Below are 19923 nucleotides of genomic sequence, written 5' to 3' on the forward strand. Positions count from 1 at the left end.
TCTCAGCTCACTGCAAGCTCCGCCTCCCGGGTTTACGCCATTCTCTCGCCTCAGCCTCCCGAGTAGCTGGACTACAGGCGCCCGCCATCTCGCCCGGCTAATTTTTTTTTTGTATATTTTAGTAGAGACGGGGTTTCACCGTGTTCGCCAGGATGGTCTCGATCTCCTGACCTCGTGATCCGCCCGTCTCGGCCTCCAAAGTGCTGGGATTACAGGCTTGAGCCACCGCGCCCGGCCTAGACTCATCTTTTTAATGATGAAAATAAAAATAGCAGGCTGGCGTGGCGGCTTACACCTGTAATCCCAGCCCTTTGGGAGGCTGAGACAAGTGGATCTTCTGAGGTCAGGAGTTTGAGACTAACCTGGCCAACAAGGGGAAACCCTGTCTCTACGAAAAATACAAAAATTATCTGGGCGTGGTGGTGCACGCCTATAATCCCAGCTACTTGGGAGGCTGAGGCAGGAGAATTGCTTGAACCTGGGAGGCAGAGGTTGCAGTGAGCCAAGATCGCACCACTGCACTCTAGCCTGGGTGACAGAGCAAAACTTCATCTCAAAAAAAAAGAAAAGAAAAGAAAAGAAAAACAGCTGTGTTGATTGACTGCTTACTAATATACCAGGCACACGCACTATAACCTAATCTCAATTCTTACATAACCCTGTGAGGCATCAGTGTTATCCTCATTTTAAAGGTGAGAAAATTGAGGCTCAGAAAAGTCAAGAATCTCTTCTGGGTCTTTGTTAGCAGGAGAGAAAAAGAATTTTTTTCAATTAAAAAAACAAAGTCAAATAAATTGCCCAAGGTCATATAATAAACTACAGTCAGGACTCAACCCAAGGCTTTTCTGCCCCTAAAGGCCACTGAGGCAGGGGCAGCCTGTCCTGCGCACATGGCCTGCTATGTCAGACACCTTTGACAACTGCCCGACATTTATCGCAGTCAGGGCTCACCAGAGGACAAGTCCTCCACTCCTTCCACCGCAGGAACAAAAGTCCAGCCAAACTTTACAACGGTCCTGAAATACACAATCGGCATTTCTTCTCCTCTTCATGCTGCTCTCACTACCCCATTTGGAGTGTCTTCTCTACTGCTTTGTTTCCAACCCCTCCACTGCCATGAAGCCTTCTTGATTACTGCACTCTGCAAATTTCTCCCTCCTCTGGGTTCAGTGATTGACAGCATCACTGGTACTTCCTGCGTGCCACGCATCACTATCACCTCTTGTGAAGATAATGTCCTCCCAACTAGACCGCAAACTCCTACAGAACCAGGTCACAGTGCAGACATCTTAATGTTCCTAGATGTGGCACACACCTAGCACACAGCACTTAATTATTGGGATTGTATTAGGTTTTATAAAAGTTTTTGTTTGTTTTTTGTTTTCACAGGCACAGGCCATGTATCACCTAACTCTTTCTCAGAACCCCCTTAATCACTGACCCACAAAGCACGCAGGCATTGGTGCTCACCTTCCAGGGGAGCCCTCAGCCTTAGCTCCCCTACCCTACCCTAACTGGGCAACAGAAACAGCTCAAGGCCCAAGAAAGCATTAAAGAGACTTCAGGCAAGTGGCAAAATGACAGGAGTGAGACAGCTGGGTGTGCTATGGGGTCCAGGCCTCGCCGCTAACACAGAGCCCCTAGAGTGGCTGAGGCCTCCTGCAGTCTTCAGCACCACCGTGGAGGGAGAGCGCTGGGCTGCACAGGCGTCTGGCTGGCTGACTACCGCGATCCTTCCATTGCAAGCATCCACAGTGTGAGGAAGCCTTCTTTGTGCTGTGACCTGCACTCACCTGAACACGTCGTTCCAATACTCCTTTATGTAGGACACTTGATGGAAAGGGATGTCTAAGATCTGGCAAACTCTGTAAGCATCTTCACAGTCTTTGTCGGCAGTACACACTCCATGTTCATCCAGTGAGTCCCAGTTCTTCATAAACACCCCTGTCACCTGGTAACCTGGGGAGCAGGAAGACGGCCAATTAAAGAGAATACATTAATCAACCTTTGGTAAAACAGCAGTGATTTCTGAGCTCTGAGAAGTTCCCCCTACGCTGTGCTCCTGTGCCTTTGTGCCTGGCCTGCCTGGCAGTCCCTGCTTTGCCATGTGGCTTCAGGGATCCGGTTTCCGTCTTGGTGCTTGCGTCCCCAAGATGAGGGAGGTGGTATTTTCTCATGTTTGTGTCCCCATCGATGCATCACCACAATGCCTAGCAGGAGGGGCTTAGCCAGTGTGTGGAATACACGAAGGAATAGTCAAAACTCAACAGAATTTTTCAAAGCACCATTCGGTTATCAGAAAAGGAAACTCTTTTCAAAAGTTATTTCTAGTTACCATCTAAGACTTAGATTCTAAGTCATCAGATATAAAGATAATTAAAATTTTCCATATTTTGTAAGAGCTGTACCACCTAGTTTATGACCTATTTTCTACCTTTTCAATTGTAACAAAATATTCACCCAAATATTGGAAAGGCTAACTTTAGCCTTACACCACCTTAGCAAACTACACAGGTGCCGACCCTGTACGAGAAAGCTGGTTCTCTTCGGCAGGCTGAATGTAATGAAAGGGCAAATGACTGCTGAAAGAGGCTTTATATAGTACCCAAAACAGAAATTTGATGACAAAGCTTTGCCAGAACTGCAGCATCACACGCAAAAGACCACCCCCATCCCAGATCAACCAGACCAATGTTGTCTACCTAACAGTCCAAAGCCACTGGTATAGCATCTTCCATCATCAGGGCTAAACGTGCTCCAGGCTCCTCCCCTTCCATCTCCATGTGGCCAGAACCAGCCAACACTTGCAGGCCTCTGTGATTCTGCTTGCACTGCTGACTCTGCCGGGAGGGCCGCCTCCACCTCCAAGTCTCTGCTTAGTGACATCCTATTCCTTCGACTTAGCTGAACACCTCCACCTCTAGGATGCTTTCCTCCACTCTCCCTTCCTCACAACTAGTTCTGCTTGTGGTCTGCCTACCCTTCTCTTTGGCACTTACTGTACCTACGATAATAACCATGGTTATTAACAACATAAACTAATAGCCACTTCTGTCTTCTGAGTACCTCGTATGTGCTGGGCGTGTACTCATCAATATGTATTATGTCATCTAATCCCTCCAGTCACCCCGTGAGGCGGGTGTTAGCCGAATTTTACAGGGGACGGCTTAATTCACTTGCCCAAGGTCAGGAACCAAAGATGGCGCAAAGCAGATCCACAAACGTCACTAAGTGAATGAGGTCTCCCGCGGGGAGCCACACAGGTGAAGTTAAACAAGCGCTCATTTCAGAGCTGGGCCCGAGTAATCCTAAGCACCTGTGGGGCTCCGTTTAGATGCCGGAAGAAATGGAAATACTTCTGGAGAAAACTTTGTCCTCCAGCGAGCGGAGAACACAGGAGACACTGAACAAGCAGACCCGCCGCGCGGCAGTTGTCCGTCTGCTGACTGGGCAGGACAAGGACCTCCCACCCGGCGGCCACAGCGTGTGCAGAGGTCAGGCCTCCGGCCCGGCGATCCCAGCTCCCCTAACCCGTCTCCCCGGCCTCACAGGTGAATGTAGACGCCGCAGACCCGTGAGAAGCCCTCCCCTCCCCTGCCCTGCCCACCCCACCCCGGCCCGCCGGCTTCTCACTGGGGGTGGGCGCGGGTGGAGAGGGGCGCTGAACTGCTCCCAGGTAGTCGGAGCTGCAGTCGCGCACACCTCCGACTACACAGGTGGAGGGCGAGGGGCCTCCGAACCGAAGTCAGAGGACGGGGTGTCCTCCTGCTGACCCGCGCGCAACCAGGGGCCCAGAGAGGGAGGCGACCCGCCCAACGCCACGAGGGACGGGGACAGGTTTTCGCGGACACATTCGCTCGGGGGCGGGCGGGGGTCTCGGCCGCCTCACCTCTTCGCCTCAGCAGCAGCGCGGCCACGGCGCTGTCCACGCCGCCGGACAGGGCACACACGACGTGCCGCACCGCCTGCATCCGTCAGCCACGCAACTTCTCCACTGCCACTACCGCCGCTTCCGCGCCTTGCCGGAAGTCCCGCCCCGGTCGTAGGGTCCGCGCTAGTGGCCCGGCCGGAAGCCGCGGCCTCGCGCTCGCGTTCCGTCCGGCCCTCCCCTGCCCGGCGGCGGTGTTTCCCGATCACCGGGCTGCGCTGGCCACTGAGGCTCCACCGACCCGCGGGGTGCGGAGACTCTGTCGGTCCGCGAGGGGCTGACTTTTCTTGGAGCCGCCGCCTTGCACCCCCCCACCCGCGCCCTGTCCTCACTGCTCTTCTTCTGCGCTGTAAACCAAAAATAAAATTCTAAGCCCTGCAGCCAGCCGTTGGAGCCCTCCTCTCGGCCAGGGGCGTCCTAAAGGGAACCTGAACCGCGAGTTCGGGCTCTGATGGGAAAAGCCCGGTGGGACCCGCCTCAGTAGACCCTCCTCCCTTTGGAATTCGGACCAGCGTTAACCTCAAAACAGACTTAAGACTGTCTAGGCGGACTCTCCGTAGCAATAGGATACCGACATGACAGATGGCAGGCCCTGAAAGATATCGAAGTATGGTGTGATCTCGGCTCACTGCAACCTCCACCTCCAAGATTCAAGCGATTCTCCTGCCTCAGCCTCCCTAGTAGCTGGGATTACAGGCGCCCGCCACCATGCCCAGCTAATTTTTGTATTTTTAGTACAGATGGGGTTTCACCATATTGGCCGGGCTGGTCTCGCACTCCTGACCACGTGATCTGCCCGGAGGAGGGATATGCCCACCTCCGCCTCCCAAAGTGGCGGGATTACAGACGTGAGTCACTGCCCCAGGCCCAGAAAATCTTTGAATTCACCTATGACCTGGAAGCCCCACCCCACCTTTGAGTTGTCCCACCTTTCGGGAACCAATGTTACATCTTACATGTACTGGTTTATGGCTTATGTCTCCCTAAAATGTATGAAACCAAAAGCTGTAGCACGACCACTTTAAGCACGTGTTCTCAGAATCTCCTGGGACTATGTCATGGGCCACCGTCACTCATATTTGGTTCAGAATAAATATCTTCAAATCTTTTACAGTTTCATTTCAAGCATACTCAGCACTCAATCCTTTAATGTCTGTGAGCTGCGTGGGGCAGGGGTTTTGTGTTCTGTCCACTTCTACTTCATACCCAGAAGAGCCCCTGGCCCAGGGCAGCTGCTTCATAAACTCACTGAATAAAGGAAGGAGGAGAGAACGGAGGTCATCCCCCAGGGGTGATACTGAAGCTGAGTTCTTCTCTAAGAGCATCTAGACACGCTCTACCTAAAGCACAGGGAGACTCTCTGAACGAAAAAGATGTTCATTTGTGAATAGGGCATTGCAATGGGAATATGCATGCCACATTAAGCTATGTGTGTATTCAGGGAAGTAAAGGAAGACAAATTTTTATTTTATTTTATTTTATTTTATTTTATTTTATTTATTTATTTATTTATTTATTTATTTATTTATTTATTTATATTTTTGAGATAGTCTTGCTCTGTTGCCCAGGCTGGAGTTCAGTGGTGTGATCTTGGCTCACTGCAAGTTCTGCCTCCTGAGTTCACTCTATTCTCCTGCCTCAGCCTCCCGAGTAGCCAGGACTAGAGGCGCCTGCCACCACACCTAGCTAATTTTTTGTATTTTTTTTTAGTAGAGATGGGGTTTCACCATGTTAGCCAGGATGGTCTCGATCTCCTGACCACGTGATCTGCCCGCCTTGGCCTCCCAAAGTGCTGGGATTACAGGCGTGAGCCACCATGCCCGGCCTATTTATTTTTTTGAGACGGAGTCTCGCTCGGTCACCAGGCTGGAGTGCAGTGGCACGATCTCAGCTCATTGCAACCTCCGCCTCCCAGGTTTAAGCGATTCTCCTGCCTCAGCCTCCTGAGTAGCTGGGATTACAGGCACATGCCACCATGCCCAGCTAATTTTTGTATTTTTAGTAGAGACAGCATTTCACCATGTTGGCCACGATGGTCTCGATCTCTTGACCTTGTGATCTGCCCACCTCGGCCTCTCAAAGTGCTAGGATTACAGGCGTGAGCCATTGCACCCAGCCTAGCAAGACAAAGGTTTTTAAAGGGAAAATGAGGATCACATAATTGTTTTGAGATAATTCTTTGGCTACAAGGATCATTAAGGGTGACAGCAGTCCAGGGTTGGACAGGCAGTTGCTGGGCAGATGTCTTTGCAACAGAAGTTTTTTTTTTTTTTTTTTTGAATAAGGTTGTGATAGCCTTTGTGTAAAGGTTGTGGTTTTTGCAGTCCTCTGTGATAGCTGTTATTATTAGGCACATACGCATGAGAACCCTTCCTTGTGGTACGAACCCAAAGTACCTGAGACACGTCTCAATTTAGTTTATTTTGCCAAGGTTAAGGACGTGCCTGTGACACAGCCTCATGATGATGTCCTGAGGACATGTGCCCAAGGGGGTCGAGGCACAGCTTGCTTTGATATTAGGGAGACACAAGACATCAATTAATACATGTAAGATGTACACTGGTTCTGTCTGGAAAAGCGGAACAACTGGGGGCGGTGGGCAGCTCCCAGGTCATAGGTAGATAAGAGATAAACTGTTGCATTATTTTGGGTCTTTGATCAGCCTTTCACTGAATACACAATTTCCATGTGAGAGGCAGGTAGAGGAACAGTCATTTATGCCTTAGTCTGGCTCAGTGAATCTGCATTTTTACATAAATAGGGCAGACATGCATTTGTCTCAGGTGAGCAGAGAGTTGATGGTGAGATCTGTCCTTTGTCTGGCATCTGTGAAGATAAGCTATCAATTTACATTGCCAGGGTGAAATTCAACAGAACTGTTATAAGGTAAAGATCTCGAGGCCCATGAGGAATTTCCAAGAAGAAAAGCAGGAACTACCAACAGGAGAGCCCTGGGCACTGGTGCCAGGAGGAGGTACACAGTGAGCTGCAAGACAGGAGGAAGAGGTCACAGGACCTGTGGGGAAAAGGATGACCACTTTTTCAGAATAAAGGATCAGGAAAATACCCAACAGGAAGGCAATTTCATCTTGCATTTCCCGGAAGAGATAAGGAAATCCAGTATCTGGGCACCTGAGCTTGTGCAGATTTAGAGGTACACGTTTAGGCTGTGTCTAAACTTGAGTCTGGGTGTAGGGGCAGGCCCTCCTTGGGTGTGGCAGGCTGATCTAAGGTTATGGCAGGTTGAGTCCCAGTTGCAACCAACCCAGAAAGTGGCTGAGATCCATGCTCACATATTTTCTGCTTTCTGGTGAACTATATGGTATTTTAGTTATTCTGTAGCTCCAAGAGGGCCCTGTGTATCACCCAGGGCCACTACAGGCCAGCTATGGGCAGGATGACGACATCTCAGGTGCCGCCTGCCAACAGCAATGTCAGCGACGTGGATTTCAGAGATATAAAATGGGAAGACATTTGCGCCACAAAATTAATGAAATGTGGTAAAAATCCCATGAAGTTGAACCTCTTGAACCTGAAAGGGTGGCCCTCCAGCAGCAGCCGAGGTGGAAAAAGGGGTTAGCTCTCCTGGGGCCGCGGAGTCCTTCAGTCTCCAGCTAACTGTGCATCTTCCCACCCGGAGCCCTCAGAGGGGTGAACCAAGGGCCCGCGCACCAGGTGAGGGAGTGGGGGTGCTCAGACTGGGCGGCTTCGGCAGGAAGAGCCCAGTGGAAAGACCCAGACAGAAAGGAACAGGCCTGGAGCTTCAGGACAGAAGCAGCTCTGCTCTGTCCAGCTCCTGCTCATAGGGCCCTCCTCCCGTCCGTCTGAAGAGAGTTAAAGTCAGATCACTCTGTCCGGCCTGGGTACCAAGGAGAGCCTGGCTGTACTGAGGCCTAAGCGGGGAGGGGAAGGGCACAGTGGGGAGGAGCCCCAGCAGCAGGATTGGGGCCACAGGCCAAAGGCTCGGCTCACCCCCAGGGCCTGAATGGAGACAACCGAGGCACAGCTTGGTTACAGATGGGCTGGGAGCTGAACATCTCCCTCCTCTACCAAGTGGGAAGCCCCAAGAGGGAAGGGGTACCTGAGCGCTGCACCCCAGCAGAAAACAGCCTGACCCATAGCAGAGCCTCAGTAAATATTTGCTGCATGGTTTAATCCGATTTCAGATTTCCTTTTTTTTTTTTTTTTTTTTTTGAGACGGAGTCTCACTCTGTTGCCCAGGCTGGAGTGCTGTGGCCGGATCTCAGCTCGCTGCAAGCTCTGCCTCCCCGGTTTACGCCATTCTCCTGCCTCAGCCTCCCGAGTAGCTGGGACTACAGGCGCCCGCCACCTCGTCCGGCTAGTTTTTTGTATTTTTTAGTAGAGATGAGGTTTCAGTGTGTTCGCCAGGATGGTCTCGATCTCCTGACCTCGTGATCCGCCCGTCTCGGCCTCCCAAAGTGCTGGGATTACAGGCTTGAGCCACTGTGCCCGGCCCAGATTTCCTTTTCTACCCCTGGGAAATGACGGCCAGACCAGAGGCTCCCTGAGGACCTTGCCGTGTCACTACCGGGCCCTTGGGATTCCCTGCTGCCCTGGAGACGTGGAGCCGCTGAGATTCCTGCAGGCCCTGTGGCTCTGGCCAGCGCAGGACTGGCTGCAAGTCTTGCCTGGGGAGTCACTGATCGTGGAGCAGGGCTTCCCTGGCTTCATGACTCACGTGTCCCAGCAGTCCTGCCTGTGGAGGGCTTCTGTCTGCAGGCGCGGCAACTCAGCTGTGACAAGCGCGCCACCTTCCCGCCACGGCGGTTTCTACCGAGTCGTCTTTCCATGGCATCGCCTGGCCACCCGACCCCTTCCTGCTCCCGACGCCACAGGACTCGCTGTTCCGAGTGGCAGCTTTAGCCTCACGTGGTAACCACAGGAACTAGAGAGCACAGCCCAGTCATCATTTTCCCTCGTCTTTGCGGACAGAGGCAGATCCTGGTATGATCCAGGGAGCACTGGAGCGGGGTCCGAAATACAGAGTCCGACTGCTGGCTCGCTGTGTCAGCCGTGAAGCCGCTCAACCAAGATGGTGAGAAGTTTCCTCAGGAGAAATGGACACAAAGTAGTGGCTTCCTGGCCAGCTCATTTTTTAAGTAAAGGGAATGGGCTTTCCAGTGGCACTCAGTTCCTGCCACTGCCCACCGAGCCTGTCCGGCCCCTGCTGAGAGCAAAGCTGAGGGGTCCTCCCCCTCCCCGAGGCCTGCTCAGCAGACGCCGCCCATCACCTTAGTGTCCGGGTAAGCCCGGCCTCTTCGCCTATCCTCTTGCCACTCATACCCTCGTCTCCCCCAGAGCAGCCTCTTCTCAAGGTGTGCATCTCAGGCCATCGAGTCAGAATCACCTGTGTGCCTAGTAACAGTGCCATTTCCAAGGCTGGCCCCAGACCTAGCGACCAAGTGTATCTGGGGGCCGGCCTGGGTCTGCACTGACACCAATTTTTATTGACTAATTTTTGAAACTCACTTGTATGAAAGCATTCGAGTCTAGACAGTAGCCTTACTGATTAGAGTGATAAAAATAGCCATGCATGCTTGAAAATCACGATAAGCTTAAAAATCAAGATATGCTTCAATAAATCCATTTATTTTGCAATCTAATGTAAATCTAGAATATTTAACTTTTTATACAAACTTAACTTTAAAAATAGCCACTTGCTATTTTACATACAAAACATTCAAAAGAAAATTCTTCATTTAGAGTGACTGAGGCTTCACATTGCAGCCCAGAGAGTGGCAGCGAGAAGGGCAGAGGTGGCAGCAGAGGCCCTGGGTGGTCAGTGCTGGCCCCAGTTCCTCAGCCCACCCTCTCCAGCACTGGGAATATCTTTCGGCTTATTTTTCTTTTTCAAATACAATTTCTACTAAAACATGTTTCTTTTTTTTTTTTTTCCCCAAGACAGGTTCTCACATTGTTGCCCAGGCTGGAGTGCAGTGGCACAATCAGAGCTCACTGCAGCCTCCACCTCCTTGAGCTCAGGCCATCCTCCCACTTCAGCCTCCTAAGTAGTTGGGACTACACGCATGCACTACCACACCTGGCTAATTTTTTATTTTTTGTAGAGACGGGGTCTCACTATAGGGCCCAGGCTGGTCTCGAACTCCTGGGCTCAAGAAATCCGCCCACCTTGGCCTCAAAAGTCCTAGGATTACAAGTGTAAGCCACTGTGCCAGCCTAAAGCTTGTTTCTGAGGGTTGAAAACCACTTTAGGGCTGTTCTTTCAAGGCAAAGGATTTGGTTCTGCTTAGAACTTGAGGAGTGGGGAATCCACGTTCTCCTTGTCAGCCTCAGGGCTCAGCTGGATCAGAGGGGAGCTCAGGTCTATGAGCTGGAAGAGAGCAGAGGGGAGGAGGTAAGTGCGGATCCGGCCGGGGCCTCCCTTCCCCTCCCTGCACAGAGGACTGGCTGCCTGGGCCATCACCACAGCTCGGTCATCCTGGCTTGGGTGCACTGAAAAGCACTCTGGGCCACCACGTCTAAGACGCTGGAAGGAGACAGGACACACGCGGAGAAACCCAAGCCCCACCATGCACACTCCTCTGTCCCACGTCTGGCCCTGGGGTCTGTGGGCAGGAGAGAGACGGTCCCTGCCCAACAAGAGCTGGCAGGGTCCTGGCAGGGCGCCTCAGAGGCAGCTGATCTTTGAGAAGCTCAGGCTGCCAAAGGTGAGTCCTGCCCTGAGGTGAGTAGCTGAGAAGACTCAACAGCCACTCTCAAGGGTCCCACGATGGCCCTGGGAGGACGAACAAACCCAGAACTAAGGACAGCGAGGGCTGAGTCAACACAGAGCACCTGCCACTTCTCACCTGTCCCACCACCGGTGAAGGTTTGGCCACATTTTTATTCATGTCTGGAGTGTTTATCATGAGGTCGATCAGAGGCCTGCTTTCAGATCCCACAGCCACGTTTGCTTCTGGGGTATTGCAGAAGTCAATGAGAGGGGGGTCAACGAGGGGCTGGCTTGCAGCATCTGGAGTGACTGCGAGTGGGTCCAGTTTGATATCTACAAGAAGAACCTGGGTACAAAACCAAGGTTAAGAGCAGAGTCCAGCATCTTGCTGGCAACCATCTTGGGAGAACGTGTGCTTTGCTCATGCTCCAGGTGGGCTGGCGGTTTGGAAAGCCAAGGAATCAGGTGGGGCCTTGGTCGAAGGAGGGCCTGTATGGGGCAGGCGGTGCCTCTCTGACTGCCACCCACCTCCCTGTCCATACCCACCCACCAGCAGCTACCAGATCCTGCCACCCTGCTTCCCGCTTCCTCAGCTTCGATCCCTGACCCTTGCCTTAGTCAAATAGAGGGCAAAGGTGTCACTTTTTCCTCCCCTGGAGGCCTGGAAGTCCTGACTGCCTCCCTTTGGGTTGGTTGGCACAGAGGCCCTGGCCCCAGGATGAAGCATGGCAGGGAACTCCGCCAGCCACAGCCCTGGGTTCCAGGGGCTTCCCAAGTGGCCTCCAGGAATCTCAGCTAATAGAACCAAGCTGTGCCTGCTCTGCCCACCTCACTAGGGGCTGCATCTCCACCCGGCTTGGTTTCCTCCCGAGCTGCTTCTGTGGCGGTGCTTTTGGAGAAAACAGTGTCGCTTTCCTCTGGAGAAAAGTTAAGTGCCTGAGGCACACAGGAAGGAGGAGAACCCCCGTCAGGGGACATGTCCACCGGCCTAGAATCTGCCTTTCTATTGCTCTCCCTTGTTGGTTCAGCTCTGTGGGAAGGAAAAAAATCTTATGAGGAAATTTCTCTAAAATGCTCGTTCACTTGGCTGATCCGGGAATCGGGTCACTCTGGAGGAACAGTGTCCTGGGTGGAGTGCGTTCCCGCTCTAGGGCCTTCACCCTCCAGACCCCGAGTTTCCTGTGTATGTTAGGGGTTCAGTGATCTGTCCAGTTCCTCTCAGCTCACAAATCTTACCTGTCCAGCATCACCAGGGGCTGCTGTTAGCCGTTTTCTTTCCAGTTACTAAACACGAGGTAATGCGCATGCCCGTCACCTCCTGAAGGGAGCCCAGACCACACACAGGGACCCCTCCTTGAGCCATGGCAGCTCCTTCTCACATGCAGCCAGTGGGGGGCTCCTCCTAGGCCTAGGTGGGTATGCAGCCGGCTCCTCCTGCCCCAGATGCCCCCCCCCACCCACCGCTGCCCAGTGCCCTGATCAGGGCTGAGGCCCCGGGTGCAGGCTGCCCACGCCTGCTCTCCAATGCTGTCTCCTGCAGGACCCCGCGTGGGCGCTGCTGGGCTTGCCCGCTGCCCACAGGTCCTTGAGTACCTGCCACACAAAACTGAATTCCTTCCGGAAACCCAGCAAAGCAGCAGGTCCATCAACTAACAGAGAGTACCTTCTTTTTTAATACTTCAGAGGTTTCATGAGAGTCCAAAACAAGCACAAGTTTGTTTCTACATTTACACTTACAAACATACAAGACAGTTAAACACATATTCCTAGTTACAGATCAGATCTGGTGTTTTTAGTGAGGCCTTGTTTCTCATTTTCTCTTGGGTATTCCATGCCTTTCCATCTCCCTCTGTAACACACACACGCCAGCATTTTTAATTCTCGAGTCTTCTGCATTCTCATAGAACTACATAGATACACACAGGGTCAACACTACTGTTAGTAGATGTACATACATGGAAACATACAAGATATATAAAAATATGTAATTTGTGTATAAATACGTGGATATTATATATGGTGTTGTTTTTTTTTTTTTCTTGGAGACAGGGTCTCTGTCGCACAGGCTGGAGTGCAGTGGCGCGATCTTGGTTCACCCCAACCTCTGCCTCCCAGGATCAAGCGATTCTCCTGCCTCAGCCTCCCGAGTAACTGGGACTACAGGCACCTGCCACCACGCCCAGCTAATTTTTGTATTTTTAGTAGAGACGGTCTCACCGTGTTGGCCAGGCTGCTCTCAAACTCCTGATCTCGTGATCCGCCTGCCTCGGCCTCCCAAAGTGGTGGGATTACAGGCGTGAGCCACCGCACTCGGCCTATATGTATATTTTTAACAGACAAAGGGCTTTTATTCTCAGCCACAGTTTCATTTGTAAAGTGGAATTGTACTTACGAAACTCTCTTTTCTGCATCCTTTCTCAAGAATTCTTCCTGGAAATGCGTCCACATCAGCTAATACATGCCCCAAAGGCTACCTGGTCATTTACTTCCAGACTTTGTTTTCTCTTGAGATGGAGTCTCACCCTGTCACCCAGGCTGGAGTGCAATGGCGCGATCCCGGCTCACTTCAACCTCTGCCTCCTGGGTTCAAATGACTCTCCTGCCTCAGCCTCCCGAGTAGCTGAGATTACAGGTGCCTGCCACCACACCGTATTTTTAGTAGAGATGGGGTTTCATCATGTTGGCCAGGCTGGTCTCGAACTCCTGACCTCATGATCCGCCCACCTTGGCCTACCAAAGTGCTGGGATTACAGGCATGAGCCACTGCGCCCAGCCGACTTCCAGTCTTTGTCACCATGAACATCTCTGCACGTGAACTGTGGTCTCCAACCTATGGCAGCTCAGAGGTATGTGTAATTAACAAAGGTATAGGCCGGGCGTGGTAGCTCATGCCTGTCATCCCAGCACTTTGGGAGGCCAAAGTGGATGGATCACAAAGTCAGGAGATCAAGACCATTCTGGCTAACATGGTGAAACCCCATCTGTACTAAAAATACAAAAATTAGCCAGGTGTGGTGGCGGGCGCCTGTAGTCCCAGCTACTCAGGAGGCTGAGGTGGCAGAATGGCGTGAACCTGGGAGGTGGAGCTTGTAGTGAGCCAAGATCGTGCCACTGCACTCCAGCCTGGGCGACAGAGTGAGACTCCGTCTCAAAAACAAACAAACAAACAAAACAGAAAACAAAAAAAAAGAGGTATACATGTAGTTAAATTTTGACATGTTAAGACTATACTGTCAGGGTTCATTTCTCTATAGTTTGTTACTAGAGCAGTTTCTCTGAACATGTAAAGCAAAAAAATAAAAGAAAAATTTCACATATCAGCCAATGGCTTTTTTTTGAAACAGAGTCTTGCTCTGTCTTCCAAGTTGGAGTACAGTGGCGTGATCTCGCCTCACTGCAACCTCCACCTCCCAGTTTTAAGTGATTCTCCTGCCTCAGCCTCCCTTGTAGCTGGGATTACAGGCACCCACCAGCATGCCTGGCTGATTTTTGTATTTTTAGTAGAGACAGGGTTTCACCATGTTGGCCAGGCTGGTCTTCAACTCCTGACCTCAGGTGATCCGCCACCCTCGGCCTCCCAAAGTGCTGGGATTACAGGCGTGAGCCACCGCGCCTGGCCAGCAAATGCCTTTCTACAAAATATGATCACAAGGCACGTTTCTACTAGCAATGTTCGGGCTCCCCCTCCTGCCTCCTGCCCGGACAGTGTGAACGTGGATGCGTCTATCAAGACCTTTGCACAGTTACTATAAACTGCATTTCCCTGACACTAGTGAATTTGGGTCTCTCCCCAGGCGCTGTTGACCATTTGAGCTTATTCATGTCCTTTGCCTGGGATGTTGTTTCATAGTCGGCCGTTTGTCTATTGACTTCATTTATGGTCATTTTAGCCATAAATAAAAACAGGGGATTTAAATGTCAACACTCTTGGCGGTGGCAGGCGGCTCTTCACTCCCTGGCTTTTAGCAGTGACAAAGGTCTCCTGCACTTAGCGTGTTCACACAGTCTCCCAGTGTTTAACTTTTTTCTTCTTTTGTTTGTTATATTTAAGTATCTAAGTCATCTGAACTTTTTTTCCATGATGTAAGTTAGGTCACATTTAATTTTCTTCCAGATAGATAACAATTTATTTGTGTGTGTTTTTTGTGGTTTTTTTTTTTTTTTTTTTGAGACGGAATCTTGCTCTGTCACCAGGCTGGAGTGCAGGGGTGCGATCTCAGTTCACTGCAAGCTCTGCCTCCCGGGTTCACGCCATTCTCCTGCCTCATCCTCCTGAGTAGCTGGGACTACAGGCACCTGCCACCACACTCAGCTAATTTTTTTGTATTTTTAGTAGAGATGGGCTTTCACCATCTTGGCCCAGCTGGTCTTGAACTCCTGACCTTGTGATCTACCCACTTCGGCCTCCCAAAGTGCTGGGATTATAGGCATGAGCCACCGCGCCCAGCCTATTTGTGTTTTTAACATATATCTTTCTTAGAAATAAAAACTTCATAAAAATAAATCTATATTCATGAGCGAAATCAGTCTACAATTTCCTCTTATAGGTATTATCGTTACTTACTATGTTTGGCTATTAAAATGAACTGAGAAACTTTCCATCTTTATTTATGTATAGCCTGAGGTAGTTAACTTTTGTGTTTTTTTTTTTGAGGCAGAGTCTTGCTCTGCCACCCAGGCTGGAGTGCGATGGCGCGATCTCAGCTCACTGCAAGCTCTGCCTCCTGGGTTCACGCCATTCTCCAGCCTCAGCCTCCCGAGTAGCTGGGACTATAAGCGCCCACCACCACGCCCGGCTAATTTTTTATATTTTTAGTAAAGATGGGGTTTCACCATATTAGTCAGGATGGTCTCGATCTCCTGACCTCATGATCCGCCCGCCTCGGCCTCCAGAAGTGCTGGGATTACAGGCGTGAGCCACCGTGCCCGGCTGAGATATTTAACTTTACACACCAGCATGATCTGTTTCAAAAGTTATACACAACTGAGGTGTGACTTCATCAGAGTCAGGTGCCTTTTTCAATCTTTAATCATTTCTGAGCTGCAGCTATGGCTTACTTCATGTGTCCTTGGGTTAATTTAGATAAATTTTATTTTATTTTATTCTATTTTATTTTATTTTACTTTATTTTTTTAGAGATGGGGTCTCACTCTGTCCCCCAAGCTGGAGTGCAACAGGGCAATCTCAGCTCACTGCAGCCTCAACCTCCTGGGCTCAAGTGATCCTCCCACCTCAGCCCCCTAAACAGCTGGGACTACAGTGCATGTCACCACACCTGGCTAATTTTGTATTTTTTGTAGAGATGGGGTTTTGCCATGTTACCCAGGTTGATCTCAAACTCCTGAGCTCAGGCAATTTGCCTGCCTCGGCCTCCCAAAGTGCTGGGATTACAGGCATGAGTCACCACACCCAGCCAATAATTTGCAAATTTTAGAAAAGCATTAGGTTTTCAGATTGATTATCAGAGAATTACAGGCAGTATTTCCTTGTAATACCTTTAATTTTCCTCTATGCTCATGTCTATTGCATTTTCTCTTTGCAATTAAAAAAAAAAAACTTTCCAAATATTATTTACTTCACTAAAACCTGGAGCAAAGCAAGAAAAAGATATGTCAATGTCTAGCACACCAAGCCTAGGAATTTGAGACCAACTTATTATCACCTTCATCTCTTACCTCATCGCAGAGCTCTTGCGGGGCTCAGAGGAAAGTCTCCGGGACGGCACACACAGGGGAGAGGCCACGGCCCTGGGCATCATTTTGGGGGTCATCGGTGGAAGGCCAGAGAAGCGCCGGCTGGCGGGTGTGGGCAAGGCTGACGCATGCCGTGCACTCAACAGGCTTTGTGGTGCTGGCCCAGACGAGCGTCTAACTGGGGTGCTGTGGATGGGGACCCTGGCAAACACAACATCAATGTCATAAGCTGAGATGACATAAAAAAAATGAAACCTAATCATTCAGCCTGTGCCAGTGCAGTGCTTCGGTTCCAGCCGAGAAGAGCCGAGCCCGCGAGCCTGTGTGAGCTCTGCGCTCCCGGGACGCGCCCCAAGGTGGGCAGGGCTCCGAGCTGCTACCGACCCGCCCTGGTGTGGGCTTCGGGCTCCCAGTGGGAATGCCTTCACTGCCCTTCCTCACAGGCGACTCAAAGAAAATTGATCAAATGTGACTGCACTTTACGGATGCTACCATTAAATGTCACCTCACAGGAAGTTCTGAAGAGACCGAACAAATCATCTTTTGGTGGTGTCATAGATATCGCCATAAGGGAGTCAGCCGCAGCCTGTCTGGTGGGCCAGCGAATGGGGGAGCCGGTCTCGCTGCACGCCCACTCATTCCCAGGCTTCAGGGTGCCTGAATCCAATGTGAACACAAATGAGCGAAGAGGGAGTTGGGCACTTGGTCCTCACACCCCTCACATCCCTGGCAATACCTGTGGCTCGGGCTGCCCATGGGTCTTGCCTAACTGTTGCTTGCTAGTGTTGCTGTTGATGAAGAGGAGGCTGAGTCAACTGTCATTTGGTGTGGACTCAATGTCTGTGTCCCCAGATCCATGTGCTGAAATCCTAGCCTAAGGTAATGGCATTAGAAGGTGGGGTCTTTAGGAGGAGATCAGGTCATGGAGCCAGAGCCCTCAGGAATGGGATCTGTGCCCTTAGAGAAGAGGGCACACTCGTGCATACCTGTGGTCCCAGCTACTCAGGAGGCTGGGGTGTGAGGATCACTTGAACCCAGGAGGTGGAGGCTACAGTGAGCCATGATGGCACTACTGCACTCCAGCCTGGGCAGCAGAGCAAGACCCTGTCTCAAAAAAATAAACAAACACAGGCCAGGCGCACTGGCTCACGCCTGTTATCCCAGCACTTTGAGAGGCCGAGGCAGGTGGATCACGAGGTCAGGAGATCGAGACCATCCTGGCTAACATGGTGAAACCCCGTCTCAACTAAAAATACAAAAAACTAGCCGTGTGTGGTGATATGTGCCTGTGGTCCCAGCTACTCGGGAAGCTGAGGCAGGAGAATCATTTGAACCTAGGAGGTGGAGGTTGCAGTGAGCTGAGATCGCGCCACTGCACTCCAGCCCAGGTGACAGAGCGAGACTCCATCCAAAATAAACAAATAAATAAACATAAAAGAAACGTGTTCACCCCTACTCCAGTGAGGACAGAGAGAAGGCGGCATCTGTCAGTCAAGAACCAGGCCCTCACCCGACACCGAATCTGCAGGTGCCTTGACCTTGGATTTCCAGCCTCCAGAACTGTGAGAAACAAATGTCTGTTGTTCAAGCTACGCAGTTGATAGAACGTTTGTTATAGTAACCCAAAAAGGACAAAGACGTTATTTTAAAATAAAATGAGTCAAGGACATCCCACCACATGGCCCCCACGGGAGGCCAGGGAGACCTGTCTGCTGCTCTATTCTGGGCAATTGTTAACATACATCAAAAGGAGCCTGAAAACAGACTGACTCTAGCCTATTTAAATGGAAAAAAAGCAAAGAGGCTGAAATCAAGAGAGAAACAGAATCACTCCAGAGAGCAACTGCTGTCACCCCCAGCTGCTGCTCTCTGCCAAGTTCTGGGATTCCCCACCCTCCTCCCTTTATTGCTAAGTTCTGGAAGCCCCACCACAAATTCCAGTGAAAATAAAAATTCCAGCCGGGTGCGGTGGCTCACACCTGTAATCTAGCACTTTGGGAGGCCGAGGCGGGTGGATCATGAGGCCAGGGGATGGAGACCATCCTGGCCAACACGGTGAAGCCCCGTCTCTACTAAAAATACAAAAAATTAGCCAGGCGTGGTGGTGGGCACCTGTAGTCCCAGCTACTCGGGAGGCTGAGGCAGGAGAATGGCGTGAACCTGGGAGGCGGAGCTTGCAGTGAGCTGAGATGGCGCCACTGCACTCCAGCCTGGGCGACAGAGCGAGACTCCGTCTCAAAAAAAAAAAAAAAAAAAAGAAAGACAAATTGGCTCCTTTCCGGCAGTGACGACCTACCCATACAAGAACATGCCTCTCGCAAAGGATCTCCTTCATCTCTTCCCAGAAGAGAAGAGGAAACACAAGAAGAAACGCCTGGTGCAGAGCCCCAATTCCTACTTCATGGATGTGAAATGCCCAGGATGCTATAAAATCACCACGGTCTTTGGCCATGCACAAACAGTAGTTTTGTGTGTTGGCTGCTCCACTGTCCTCTGCCAGCCTACAGGAGGAAAAGCAAGGCTTACAGAAGGATGTTCCTTTAGAAGGAAGCAGCACTAAAAGCACTCTGAATCAAGATGAGTGAGAAACCATCTCAATAAACACATTTTGGATCAAAAAGAAAAGAAAAGAAAAGAAAAATTCTGACAAATGTAATCCTCAAAGTAATCCTGGGTGAGGTGAGGAAACTGAGGCATAGAGAGGCAAGTGAGGTGACCAGTGGCTGCCTGGGTCTGGTCTTTGCTCTTCACCACCATGCGTGGGAGGGACAGCAGCTTAGCACCGCACCACACGCAGCACATGAGGGACTGGCTGGTTCGACCTTGCAAAGCATGTCCTGAGCTCACACAGGAGGAAACTAAAGCCCAGAGTCATCAAAAGACTTGCAAGCAGCCCCAGGCTGGTCCGTGGCAGAGCCAGCAGCACCCTCTCCGGTGTCCTAGCCCAGGCTTACTCTGCCCACTCCACCTCAGCAAGGTCCAGAGCAGTGCCCGCCTGGTCACACACTGGCACCAGGACCCCATGCTGGTCTGGGGGGTCTGAGTGTCCTTCCTGCTGCCCACACCCCAGCTCCACACAGGAGACTCTGAGGTGCACACAGGCTAAAGGGCACCAGTGCGAGCTCTCCTGTGCTGTGCCAGGGTCCACAGAGCTGCACTGGGGCTCAGGGGACGGTGGGGGTGGGGCCGCTACCCGAGCAACTCCTGCGCGTGCATCTGCACATTTTCTTACTGTCTGCGGCACCTGCTCTGCTGAGCCTGGGCCATCCCTACTCGACATGAGGAAAAAGGTCAGCAACATTTGGGAACTTATACTGGATCAAAGACCAGGAAGTGGTGGAGCTGGGATTCAAAGCCAAGTCAGAATCAAGGTGCCACGCCAGTGCTCTTCGACTGCGGGACAAGTCACCGTCACCCAGGAGCTTCAGGAAATCCAGCTGCTGGCCTCCAGGCTAGATGAACTGAATCAGAACCACAGCAGTTCAGGGCTGGGAAGTGCCGTACTGCATCATACTGCATCGCGGAAGTCTCAGGTGTCTTAAGCCTGCAGTAGATCTAAAAGGGGCTGGTACAGGTCGGGAGCTCAGCCTGCGCCCAAGAGACTGGC

General features: G+C 51.3%; 3 protein-coding genes and 1 pseudogene across 20 annotated transcripts in view; 2 read left to right on the forward strand and 2 right to left on the reverse strand.

Annotated features, from left to right (window-relative positions):
• TRMU (tRNA 5-methylaminomethyl-2-thiouridylate methyltransferase) overlaps nucleotides 1–4425 on the reverse strand; it is a 22569-nt gene extending 18144 nt beyond the window's left edge. For 3 of the 13 annotated variants that reach the window (XM_033233576.1, XM_033233574.1, XM_033233569.1), the window contains exons 1-2: nucleotides 3890–4030; nucleotides 1794–1959 (exon numbers count right to left, since the gene is read on the reverse strand). Coding sequence is in view for 5 of the 13 variants with exons in the window: in XM_033233565.1 (XP_033089456.1) it covers nucleotides 1794–1959; nucleotides 3890–3971 (248 nt within the window). In the remaining 8 variants the exon portion in view is untranslated. Of the gene's footprint in view, nucleotides 1–1793; nucleotides 1960–3889 lie in introns of all 13 variants that reach the window. The other 10 variants (XM_033233575.1, XM_033233568.1, XM_033233570.1 and 7 more) reach the window with 9 other exon arrangements.
• LOC117096314 (40S ribosomal protein S27-like) lies at nucleotides 3752–18930 on the forward strand. Of its 6 annotated transcripts, none has more exons than XM_033233585.1 (3): nucleotides 3753–3757; nucleotides 7198–7200; nucleotides 18662–18930. In XM_033233585.1, exon 3 carries the CDS (start codon nucleotides 18718–18720, stop codon nucleotides 18874–18876), a length of 159 nt encoding a protein of 52 aa, XP_033089476.1. In that variant the 5' UTR covers nucleotides 3753–3757; nucleotides 7198–7200; nucleotides 18662–18717; the 3' UTR covers nucleotides 18877–18930. The 6 variants fall into 6 exon arrangements, with proteins under 6 accessions (XP_033089474.1, XP_033089476.1, XP_033089475.1 ...); XM_033233584.1 differs by lacking the exon at nucleotides 7198–7200 and adding an exon at nucleotides 12257–12262; XM_033233581.1 differs by lacking the exon at nucleotides 7198–7200 and adding an exon at nucleotides 17279–17286 and having other exon boundaries at nucleotides 18665–18930.
• Nucleotides 9518–19923, reverse strand: part of GTSE1 (G2 and S-phase expressed 1) — a 38215-nt gene continuing 27809 nt past the window's right edge. The window contains exons 9-12 of the mRNA XM_033233564.1: nucleotides 16299–16517; nucleotides 11451–11652; nucleotides 10759–10968; nucleotides 9518–10280 (exon numbers count right to left, since the gene is read on the reverse strand). Of these exons, the coding sequence (XP_033089455.1) occupies nucleotides 10197–10280; nucleotides 10759–10968; nucleotides 11451–11652; nucleotides 16299–16517 (715 nt within the window). The 3' untranslated portion in view covers nucleotides 9518–10196. The remainder of the gene's footprint in view (nucleotides 10281–10758; nucleotides 10969–11450; nucleotides 11653–16298; nucleotides 16518–19923) is intronic.
• On the forward strand, nucleotides 13844–13921 carry LOC117096808 (annotated as a pseudogene).

The sequence above is a fragment of the Trachypithecus francoisi genome, unplaced genomic scaffold (genome assembly GCF_009764315.1).
Source record: "Trachypithecus francoisi isolate TF-2019V2 unplaced genomic scaffold, Tfra_2.0 Lachesis_group14, whole genome shotgun sequence".
Taxonomy (NCBI): Eukaryota; Metazoa; Chordata; class Mammalia; order Primates; family Cercopithecidae; genus Trachypithecus; species Trachypithecus francoisi.

Coding starts and splice junctions, on each gene's coding strand:
- LOC117096314 (XM_033233583.1), top strand. CDS start 18,718: ATGGATGTGAAATGCCCAGGATGCTATAAAATCACCACGGTCTTTGGC.